Source organism: Ictalurus punctatus, chromosome 9, assembly GCF_001660625.3.
Source record: "Ictalurus punctatus breed USDA103 chromosome 9, Coco_2.0, whole genome shotgun sequence".
NCBI classification, from domain to species: Eukaryota; Metazoa; Chordata; class Actinopteri; order Siluriformes; family Ictaluridae; genus Ictalurus; species Ictalurus punctatus.
Genome location: NC_030424.2, coordinates 14,216,059 through 14,228,658, shown reverse-complemented (window position 1 = coordinate 14,228,658; position 12,600 = coordinate 14,216,059). Strand labels below are relative to the sequence as shown.

General features: G+C 38.2%; 1 protein-coding gene and 1 long non-coding RNA gene across 5 annotated transcripts in view; one reads left to right on the top strand and one right to left on the bottom strand.

Annotated features, from left to right (window-relative positions):
- The window catches only part of slc25a21 (solute carrier family 25 member 21), a 95,512-nt gene extending 84,215 nt beyond the window's left edge, over positions 1-11,297 (bottom strand). For 2 of the 4 annotated variants that reach the window (XM_017476755.3, XM_017476756.3), the window contains exons 1-2: positions 11,166-11,297; positions 10,937-11,008 (exon numbers count right to left, since the gene is read on the bottom strand). In XM_017476755.3, coding sequence (XP_017332244.1) covers positions 10,937-11,000 — 64 coding nt within the window. In that variant the 5' untranslated portion in view covers positions 11,001-11,008; positions 11,166-11,297. Of the gene's footprint in view, positions 1-522; positions 604-10,936; positions 11,009-11,165 lie in introns of those variants that run through there. The other 2 variants (XM_053682813.1, XM_017476758.3) reach the window with 2 other exon arrangements.
- LOC128633595 (uncharacterized) lies at positions 519-5,543 on the top strand. Its single transcript, XR_008397027.1, has 4 exons — positions 519-619; positions 4,567-4,753; positions 4,866-4,969; positions 5,059-5,543. It is a non-coding gene; the product is annotated as an uncharacterized LOC128633595 (long non-coding RNA).
- Positions 11,298-12,600: the final 1,303 nt, after the last annotated feature.

The window sequence follows — 12,600 nt, the reverse complement described above, 5'->3', positions numbered from 1 at the left end:
GGTCTATTATTCCCTTCCTGTAGCTTGTTAGGACCCACCCAGTGCCAGTGGTTAGCATGAGCAAATAGGAATCCTAGACGTAACGACTGTGCACTTTTCCATGACCCAATGTAATTTTTATAGCTTTATTCCACTGTATAATTTCCCATATTTCAAACATAATAAAGGGAATCGCTGCATTTCCCCCGCCGTCCTTCTCTCACTTGATCCCGATTTTGACATTTGTGTCTGCCTCGATTTTATTGGACGACTCCTTTCTTTTGAAAGGATAATAAAACTGTAAACAAATTTAGACCCAGCCTGTCTTCTCAGCTTTGGTTCTCATTACCGAATTCGCCTGCATTCTCTGCTAATGTCCCACTCTTAAGACAAAGTCACCCTTTTGCTAGATTCAACCCAGAAATTATCTAAAGTGCGTGTAAATTTGAAACTCCCTAATTAAGAGCACAACAGCATGCGCAACCATGCAGAGGACATTTCACTCTCAAAAGAATCTCAAGGAAAAAAACAATCAAATTCAACCGTTAGCACTTGCGCCGTTCATCTCGACAGAGCTACATCCGTGCAAGACGCTTTCTCTCCGCCAAGGAAGAGACGGACGAGCTGTGATCGTCCTGAGGTACAAACACACTTGTGTGTCCTCAGAAACACGCACACACACACACACACACACTTGTAAATCAACGGTTCTTTCTTCACAAGCCCTTTTTTGACAGTACTTATTATGTTTATTTATAATGCAAACGTTTTATTCTAAAAAGTCATCAGGTTTGTAATTTTCTACATTCTCAAATTAGATTGAGTTAACCTTCCCTCAGTCCTGTCCATGATGTTTATATTAGGGCAATGCTTCTTCTCTCCCTCATTAAGAACTGTTCCGTTCTGGTTTCTCAAAAGAAAATAGAAGCCTACGAAAATGGCAATGCGGTATTATAAGGGCAGATTCACCCGCAGTTTCTGGACAGTGAACGGCAGAATATAACACAGCAGTAAATCTCTCTCGCTCAGTGGAAAAGAAGATTTTCAATTGATGTTGGAGTCGAAGGGCATCGCAGCACACAGAATCTACCGAGATCGAGAAGGAAATTTTTTTTTTTTTTTTTTGCAGCGCAAACGCCAAAATGCACTTTTATCCAAAAAGCGGACATACTTCGTAAAATGGGATATGATTTTATTTTCAGAGCTGGCTCTAGGATGGAAACTCAAGTTCATGTGGTCCTTTTTACATCTGTATAGTCTTGCGATAATTCTGTACAATCAAAAGGTTCTTCAGCCAAAAGGTCCTTCTGTGCTTAATTATGACATTTGGAAAGAGCCAACAGGACACCCAAGCCTTACAAAAAGTGAACGCTTGCACGCAAACACACAGACGCACGCACATACAGACACACACACACACTGCAAGCAATACAGTTTCATTTTCTTACAGGGTTATTCAGATGATGGTCCTTGACTACTTAGACGAAGCGCTCAATTAGGCATAGCTTGTTCAGCTGATCTTCTAGCCAGTTATGTTATTGCTGCCATGTGCTGCATTACAGCGTGTATACCTAAGCTCGGGGCTACCATGGAATAGCTTCCTGTTTGAAATGCCTTTTTTTTTTTTTTTTTTTTTTTTTTTTTACAGCAGTGATCCATGATTCCTTGAAGCTGATTTGGGGAGACCTGTGCAATTTTATGTCATTTTATCTTTTTGGGAAGAACAGGATGGGATTTTTTGTTTGGTGCATGGTATGAAATTATTTCAAGAGTATGATACTGACATAGTATAAAATACAACATATCAATAAATAAATCAAAAGAACAACAACAAAAAAAGGCATAATGGAGTGGATATAGGGAAAAAAAAGCCATTCAGTATGATTGGGTATTTGGTGATAAAACAGTGACTGTTTCTGATGCAAGCTTTCGTCCATTTTTCCCTCTAAATCACAAATAGAGTCATTTAAATAATTGCTGCCTTTAGATATGAGTGTGTAATGATCCAGAGATAGCCTCCCATGTTGAACAATCATAATTAAGCCGCTGATTTTGCTCTTACAATAACACTGCAATTATCTTTATCGCTTACAGCAATATAACATGTGCGTGTGTGTGTGTGTGTGTGTGTGTGTGTGTGTGTGTGTGTGAGTGTGTGTTAATTCATACAAAAATTACAGCAAAAATGTCTCCCACACACTGTCCTTCCTGGTCCCCAGCTCAGCCAATGCTATCAATCAAGTGATTAAGATAATGTCAGTGGCTGCTGCTCAACTCATACATAATACAGGCAGACAAAAGCTCCACCAGCTCAGAACAGAGGCCCATCTCTGACCCGAAGCTGATTCCCCAAAAGCAGCACACACTTGAAGTAGTTAAACAGTAGTTCCACCTAATCGGCCACCAAAGAGCGGGGTCCTACAAGTCTTACAGGGTACTCTGGGATTTATCATGAATCCTTTGTGCAGAATAAGAAAGGGAAACCTACCAGAAAACACAACAGCCGCTTCGCGTAGTGCTTACAATGACTCAAACGGCCCATATCTGATCGGACCCATTCCCTCCTTCTGTGATAGTACCTATAGGAAATCTGTGTGTGTGTGTGTGTTTTTTTTTTTTTAGAGGCTGAGCGCTTACTTCGTGTTTTCCCGTTGTAATTCATGCCTGGCTGCAGTCAACTGATTTCTTGTGACATTATGATCCTGCACATTTCCTCATGCATAATTAGTCTTAGTGCTCAATAAATCTCCTCTGTTTGTTTTTGTAATGTTTGCTGTGGTTTACTGGAGACCTTACTCAAACTCAGAGTATGGGCTTTTAATGCACAGGAGGGAAAAAGTGCAAATCTTTCAATTCTGATGAATTAGGGATTAAAATCCATACAAAATATAAAAGCATACTTCTCTCCCACCCATATTCGAATATTCATAGTAGTATAGTAGCCTGTTCTAGGAAGGAAACCTTTTCACAACAAAAATTAAAAAGCATAAATCTATTATGCTATTAAATGTTTATATTTTACACAATATAAAACAGTAGCCTCAAGTAAAACTAATGTAAGCTTCTTCGTAAGCCAAACTACAGTACATGCATACAGGACAATCCCAAACTGACACAGAAGGGGTCAATTTAGCGCAGATACAGTGAAGTAACCTTCCAAAATCAACATTACTTCAAACATGAGATCATCTAAACATCTGTCTACAGCATGTCCACAGGGAGCTCAATCAAAGCCCTGCCGAAATATGTACAAGTGTTTCTGGAAATAAATATTAGGCCTAATTGAACTCTGATTATGGCAGCCAATTGTGCCTCTGAGAGGAAACGCTCATTTGTATCAGATATCTCAAGTCAGGAATAACCTTGCCCAAGTCACTATTTCACTTTGCATCTATTTATTTGATCTTCGTCCTGTTGTTTCTTTTCTTCTTCCTTAATCCGAATAAACTGATTTATTTGATCCGTGTTCCCTAAAGCTCATTACACAGTTTAAGACCATTAAAATTAGTAAGCTCTGAGTGCATTTTAAGTGAGGGCCTGACAGTTGGCTTGCACAGAAGTGGACTGAGTTCAATCATACTTAGGCTGTCTGTCTTTTCCCGACACACTCCATTTGCAGTCGGCGGATACGTTTACAAAGAAGCTAATCATAACTTAAACATTTCTGTGCAAATCTTACCAAATTACACAGAGCAACATGGAAGTAGAGAGGAAATGACTACCAAAACACTTAAGGTAAAATCTGACAGGTTTTTTTTTTCCCCTGACAATTTGGTAATAACTGAGATAAATGACTCAAAAGAAACTTTTCTTTTCTTTAAAAAAGCAAAAAAAAAAAAAAAAAAAAAAAAAAAAGACTAGTTCCACACCAAAAAAATTCTACAAGAAAAAAATCAATAAAGTTTAAATATTACTTGAAATGGATTAGTGCTTTTTAAACAATGTGAAGTATTTCAATTGCGATTAAAAAAAAATCTATTCATGTGTGAATAAAAAGAAACTCATAAATTAAACAAAAATGGAAATATTTCATGTTTGGTCTTATTAGCCTGTTATGTGGTTAGATAAAGAGCTAGAACTATTAAATAAACATAGGCATAAAGAATTTACTAATAATTGTAGTTTTATTTAAATCCAAGGACGAATCACAATGCAGATCTAAAGTCTGACGGAGAAAGATGCTGATTAATGTTAAATACTGAAATATCACCAGCAGGAAGAGGCACTCAGTATTATTTCCATATAAAAACTTTACAGGTTCTATGTTTATTCCTGAAATGAGAGTGAAGCTTTCTGGCTGAAAATATGGTGTAAGGGAAAGAAAAGGGAAGAAGAAAAAAATAGATGCAATGCTTCCCCCTGGTGGTATATAGCGCACACACACACACACACACACACACACACACACACACACACACACACACACACACACACACACACACACAAGCATACACACACACACACACACACACACACACACACACACACACACACACAAGCACACACACACACACACACACACACACACACACACACACATTGAAAGACTGCATTGAGAAACACAACTGAACTCTGCTTTCTCTCCAGTCCTTTTAATAGAGAGTTGGACTCAAGACGCTGAGGGACAAACAGAGGTTACAAGGACAAGAACCGACTGCACTAGGCAGTCTATTAAACTCTGCCAAATGACTGCAGAAAGAGAGAAGTCCAGTCAAGATGACCATTAAATATGACTACAGCCACAGAGTTCACAGAGGACACCAGGACACCCAAGGTACGAACGTTCTTCCCTATTTACATGATGCTATAGCTGTAAATAACTACATCACCACTGTGAGAATTTATAGTCAGTGTTTACAAACACCTAATCATGGACATCATTGTAGACTACAGAAATCTACATCCATCCATCCATCCATTTTCCATGCCACTTATCCGAAACAGGGTCACGGGGAGCCTGGAGCCTATCCCAAGGGACTTGGGGCATAAGGTAGGGGACACCCCATCACAGGACACATATTCACACACTATGGACAATTTAGAGATGCTACTCAGCCTACAGTGCATGTCGTTGGACAGGGGGAAGAAATTGGAGAACCTGGAGGAAACCCCCAAATCACATGGAGAACATGCAGGCTCCGTGCACACAAGGAAGAGGTGGGATTTAAGCTGCCTAGAGGTGTGAGACAAGCATGCTAACCACTAAGCCACTGTGCCAAATTATTGAAGATGTTGATATATATACTGCCAGTCCATATTGTATTTGGAAACATAAAATTAAATATATCTGTAATTGGTTCACTTCCAGACTGCCCATTGAAAAACACGAAAGAATTCATAAAGTCAGTATAATGTATTGTATATACTATACTAGCTGTATATAATAGCTCTTAAAAATATTACATTTTAAAATTGAACAAACAGTGATTTTAAGAAGTCATACATGGGTATTCCGGGGGTTGCTTACACATAAAAACATCTGACCCCATGGAGGGCAATTCGGTTTTAGGGACCGAGCAGTATACCACCATCAAATGCCATGTGTGTATGAATCCCCAGATACAGTCAGGTCCATAAGTATTTGGACAGGGACACAATTTTTGTCATTTTGCCTCTGTACACCACCACAGTGGGTTTAAAATGAAGCAATCATGGTGTGATTGATGTGTAGACTTTCAGCTTTAATTCAAGGGGTTTAACAAAAATATTGAATTAACCGTTTAGGAACCGTTTAGGAATTATCTGTTTTTTTTGTTTTTTTTTTACAAAGTCTCTCCATTTTCACAGGCTCAAAAATAATTGGACAATTGACTGACAAGCAGTTTCATGTCCAGGGGTGACCTGTTTCCTCGTTATTTCATGAAAAATTAAGGGAAAAAAGGTCTAGAGTTTTTCCCAAGCCTTTAATTTGCATTTCACAGGGACTCTCAGAAAGGTCTACACTTCAGTCATATTTTGATTGCTTCATTTCAAATCCATTGTGGTGGTGTACAGAGGCAAAATTATGAAAATTGTGTCGCTGTCGAAATACTTATGGACCTGACTGTAGAAGCTTGTTGAGATGTGAAAGGACATGTAAGTAGTATGTTCTGAGTAGACAATTAATATTGTTATCACTGAATAAAAATATTCTCTGTGCTCTATATATAGCAAATGCCTTGAGCTTAACCATTACAATAAATGTGGCATTTATGACCTTACAGGAGTTTTTCAAGCATAATGTTTAACCTATACTGTACATCACTGTGTTAAACCTGTTCTTGAAGCCAAAAAGTTCAGCAGTCTGACTAACTACCAGCTGTCAGATTGAATAGTAATGTTGTGTCCGAGTCCACCTTTGTCGAGTTCAAGTTGACACTAAGTCCTTAACCAATTGAGTCAGAGTCCAAAATGGTCCGAGTCCAGAAAGTAATTAAATTTAAAAAAGATTTGAAATTGCAATTGTAAACTCAACACTGAGCTGTTAAATTTATATTTTAACCTTCACAAACCAATGGCAGCATAAATGTAACACAAAATACCGCTATTACATCTTGCCATTGCCATTTAACATTTTTGTTTCATATCATCAGCGCCTCAATTAGTTTCCTATCAAAAAATGGTTTCAAAGAAAAAAGGGATATGTGTAACTTTGTGTATAAAAGTGTATAAAAATACAAATTAACCTGTTTCGTTATTGTATCACACTATATCGTGTCCTCCAGTTCGACACAGTTATACAGTCTGAGAGAGAGTACAGAGCAGAGTTACATTCAGCAGCATGTCATAACAACAAGCTTCATTACTGCGTTTAATCTCTCTACACTCTCAGAAAAGATGTGTTAATACCCTACACACTTTTTGTGTTATTACCATTTCAACACATGTTGAGTTAAACTATCCATCCATCCATCTTCTACTGCTTACTCCTTTTCAGGGTCACGGGGAACCTGGAGCCTATCCCAGGGAGCATCAGGCACAAGACAGGGTACACCCTGGACAGGGTGCCAGTCCATCACAGGGCACAATCACATACACACACTCATTCATACACTACGGACACTTTAGACACGCCAATCAGCCTACCATGCATGTCTTTGGACTAGGGGAGGAAACCGGAGTACCCGGAGGAAACCCCCGCAGCACGGGGAGAACATGCAAACTCCGCACATACATGGCCCCGGTGGGACTCAAACCCCGGACCCTGGAGGTGTGAGGCGAACGTGCTAACCAATAAGCCACCGTGTGCCGAGTTAAATTATAACACATTTATTTATAATAAATGTCCTTAAAAAAGAAAAAAATCGTGACCAACACAACACGTGTTAAATTATTGTCCATTGACATTGCACACTGCACTGCTGACATCATCATCCAACACTGAACTCGCCTCAAAGTGAATGTTTGTTGCTTTGACCTTTTGATTGGGACCACGGAGTCGGAGTCCTGAGGTGAGAAAACCAAATGAACACCAATAAATTAACGTTCACAACTATTTAGCGTTAATGCTGTTGAAAATGCCTGGCTGAATTTGTGATATTTAAGCAGGGAGCTCTCGAAAATGTATTCATTGGAAAACAGTAACTCAGCGAGTGATAATGAAAGTGCACCTATTATGGCTTTTCAAATATTACCTTTCATGCATTGTGTTATAGTGCTTGGTGAATGTAAAAAGTCTGCAAAGTTTCAACAATCAAAGTGCACGACAAATGAGTTTATTGTCTCCCAAAATAAGGAACCGATTCTGAACAGCTGAAACGAGTCGTTAGTGATTCCAGGCTTACTTCCTGTACAAACCTATATAGGTTTGTAACAAAAAGCCCCAGCTCTGGTCTTCACTGGCTGCTCGGTGACAGTGGTAGACTAATCACAACAGACTGAGACATCTGACCAATCATAGCAGAGTATGTTCTCTGAAAGGAGGAATTTAGAATGAATCCTTTAGATTGGATCATTTAGTGAGTCGTTTGTGACACTGAGGAAAAAAGGTAATGCTGTCATTTAAATTATGAGCACATTGAAGTGTTTTTTGACCTTGGATGCATGTAAATCTTTTGCACGAGACCTTTAAAACAAAATTATGCATGTTTCAAAACCATAATAGGTGCATTTTAACTTTACCTATCGCGACAGATTCAAAAGTGAATATCATGTACTGCTTCCTCAGTGTGGACGTTACACTACTAACGACATGTTTTTATGGTGGCTGTGAAATATGGACTAAGGTTATTTTATAATTCTCTGGGTCTGCATCTGATCTTATTTTGTGTTATTTTTTAACACATCTTTGTGTGGAAATGTACTAACACACTGATTGTGTTAAATTTACTAACACTGATTGTGTTAAATGTACTAACATTGATTGTGTTAAATGTACTAACATTGATTGTGTTAAATGTACTAACACGCTGATTGTGTTGAAAGCAACACAAAGGTGTTCTAAAAATGAACACATGATGTGTTAAATATTTCCACACAAAGATGTGTTAAAAATAACACACAACACGTGTTGAATGTACTAACACACTGATTGTGCTGAAAGCAACACAAAATGTGTTGTCCTTAACTAGACATGCAGGTGTGTTAAAAATGAACACATGATGTCTTATTTTTTAACACATCTGTTTTAAGAGTGTATGAATGACAACAAACTCATTTCTGAACACAGCTCTGTTCTTATAACTTTTTTCATTTGAATTCCTAAAATAAATTTTAAAAATCCCTATCAGCAGGGTTTATAATATTTACGACATTAAGAAGTACATTTTACGTGAAATTCAAGACTGGAATCACCAAATGCTAATGTTTCGGGGTGGGAGTTATGACTACAATCTTATTTCATGATAACGATACGTTTTCTCAGGTAAGTCTATCAGTATTATTCAAATAAGAAATACTACGGAAAATTGAATAAAGCAATTAAATGTAAAATAAAATAGACATCACTGTAAGACATATACAGTGATTCTTATTAAATGAACTGAAGTTATTCAGTCAATTGAGTGAGTAATTTTCTTGTTGTCTTTGTTTGATTAACATTAACGACACAGACAGCAGCAGGTTTATTATACTGCTGTCACTTTAAGACCTAATGCACAGATTCAACTGTTTACATTCACTTACGACATAACCGACTGTGTTTACATGAATACTCAGCCAGACCTGCAGTTTGACATGGTGTGTGTGTGTATTTATTTATTTCCCAGAAAGCCCCCTTGTCAGTCAGGGATACATTCATTAATTTTATTTAGTTATTTATTTACTATCTTTATTTTCATGTTGCACATAATGCCTACTCAACTATACTCTGAAAAATTTCCAAGTCCAAAATGTCAGAGTCCGTGTCAAGTTCGAGTACAAATTTACCCGAGTGCATGACAAGTCGGAGTTCATTCATAATTGGACTCGTGTCCGGTTTAAATTACGTATTTAGTTTACAGTATTTTGGAAAATTTTATCAACTAAATTCTTTAGAAAATATCACTGATAGGTGCAAACAAAAACAACTCCTGCATTAAATTTCTAGATGAGACCAATTATAAACTTGAATGATAAGGTTGTGTACCAGTCAAAGCTAGAATTCACAGACCATTCTGGCACGGCTGACATGTCTACCTCTGTGTAGTAATGCCATGGCACAGGGCTTTGGCACAGGGCTCATTTTTAATTAAAAGAAATTATACTGAAAATTAAACACTTCAGTTTTAATCAGTTTTAATTCTGATACATATACATATACAGATGTTTGGAGCATTAAAACATATTCAGAAACTGGTATTGTGTTACACCACTACAAAGCCCAGACTGAGCTAGTAAAACTGGTAGATCATCACTGCCAGCTGGAAAGTGCTGTTAGAAGCAAACAGTTTCTGTATTACTATGACTGCTAATGCAATGTTTGTAGACATGTGTGTGGGGTTTTTTTATTAAAGAAAATACACAGAAAACAGTAAACCACTGAGAAAATCCATCCATTTTCCGTACCGCTTATCCTACACAGGGTTGCACTGGAGCTTGGAGCCTATCCCAGGAGCTCGGGGTACGAGGTGGGGAACACCCTGGACAGGGTCCCAACCTATCATAGGCTACAACTACACACACGTTCACAAACTACGGACCATTTCTAAATGCCAATCAGCCTACAATGCATGTCTTTGGAATGGGGGAGGAAGTTGGAGTACCTGGAGGAGGCCCCTGAAGCATGGGGAGACTTGTGCAAGGGACTATTTTCTAGACTTTTATCAGTTATAGCTCAGTGGTTAAGACTTCTAACCAGAAGGTCATGTGTTTAAATCCCAGCACCACCAAGCTGCCACTGCTCTTCCCTTGAGCAAGACCCTTAACCGTCAACTTCTCAGTTGTATACATGAGATATATGTAAGTCGCTCTGAATAAGCGCGTCTGCCAAATGCCATAAATGTAAATATAATGTAGTCTTTTATCAGTCTAGAAAATAACTAACCATCTGGCATTGATTTTTACCAGTTTGACCAGCTTGGGTTGTGTTTTGGCAGCTGGTCAGACCAAGCTGGAATTATTTTTAGCAGGTTATTATTAAAGAACCTAGATGTTTTATACCAGGAATCCAAAACAAAACAAACAGTTTAGTAGTCTGTTGGAATAGTGTAGGAAGGGATAAGAGGAGTGGATCTGCAGTTAAAAGGGGTATCCTGTGCTACAGGACTGAGGCGTGCTCTCTGCCTCGTGCCCATATTAAAGGTGGAACTAGCTGTAGTGGGCTCGTGTTCACGAAATGCTCAGATTAAAAACCCGTAAATGCAGTTTGACCTCGGTTTAGTCGCGTATACGTGTGATACACGTGAGATATAAATGCAAGATTGGGGAGACCGTTATGAGCAGCGCGCGCGTGCGTGTTTTTTTTCTTCTTCTTCTTTCGATAAAGAACCCTATAACGGTGCAGGATTGTGTGCTAGCGATTTTAGCTCGGCTAAAGCTCAGGTTTTTTTAAAGGACCTACCTGCTGATCCGCCTGCTATGATCTGATGAGACGCTTCCCGCACAAAACTCCTTTTCGTAGTCATTTCTCTGTCTGCGGTTGGGAAAATGGCATTCAGTTTTATGACTTAGCCCTATCTAGCAGACTCGTCCCAGCTAGTGGAACTTGAACCTGAATATAAACTCGTTTAATATTAACAGGTTATATGTTAAGCAGAATTTGTTTTTACTGTTTATGATAGTGCAGTTACCTGTTTTGATATGCTATTAAAATGAATGAACAGTGTTCAGAGTTGGGCCTCGTCTCATTCAGCTGGACCGCATGGCCGGGGCTGGACTTAGTGTCCTTAGCGACCAGGGTTCAAGTTGAACTCCCACCTGCGTCACTGCTGGCAGCCAGAGGTCTAAGCTATTAGGTTTCATTGAGTGTACGTTAAGTATAAGTGCTATAACTTCATGTTTTACTGTAAACATTGAACTCATTTAATGTTTTACTTTACTACAGTTGATAAAAATGTATTTGTGACACAACCCCAAGGTTTCTGGGTAACAAAAAAAAAAATAAATGAACCGGCATCTCAGTTTTATTTTGTGTGTGTGTGTGTGTGTGTGTATGTATATATATATATATATATATATATATATATATATATATATATATATATATATATATATATATATATATATATATATAAATTTGTAATTTATCTACACAAATATAATACTTAGGAGTAAAAGAATGAGATAAGACTATTAATCAAGCGACCAATCCTGCGTCCCAATTCGCCTGCGTCCTAAATAGTCTCCTATCTTAGAATTAGCGTAGTATGTTGAAATGAGTGTCCCAAAGGTACCCGGATGGTCTACTATTAACAGTAGATTTTTCAAATGTGGATCCATGGACACCTTTTTAGCTAACACTGCCCACAACCCCTTGCACCAGGTAGGAGGAGTTTCGTGATGGTTTGCTTCACCGAATTCAAGGACGCAGTGCGCTGCCTATAAACAATTATAACCATAATAACATATAGTTACAGTTGCATATTGTAGTTACAGCTGCATTATTAGTAGAGTCACGGCACAGACGCAGGTAATTCGCACACACACACACATACACACACACAATTTCTTTCTCTCTCAAATAAATATTTATTGTAATTCATTCAAATAAACGTAATCTTATCGCACTACTTTAATTTAGAGCGGGCAGAATTTTCATTTCATTGCAAGTTATATAATGTATATAATTGTGTATGTGACAAATAAAAATCTCGAATCTTGAATTCGAGATCCAACGACCCGTAAATAAAAGAACAAACGAAAATTAACCGTTATTTTGATCCTTTCAGTCAAATTTTGCTCTGCAAACATCAGTGACAGCTTTAACTTGTCAGTGCTGGCAATTGACCATGGTGTAAGCGGGATAATCCACGGCCAGGTGTGCGTTACATGATTTTAATGCACTCTGCAGTTTTACTTTGCCTCCACTTCGTGCATGCATTAAAATCGTGTAATCCACACCTAGCCGTGGATTATTCCTTACATAATGAATGAAGAAAAGCTGAAATACAAGAGGAGTTTGTTTACAGTAACATTGTGCGTAACTAGGCAACATCGTTCTCTTCCATTACATGATGTGTTAGTATGTCCCATTTCTTGCATAATCTTTTGCTACACACTCAAAAG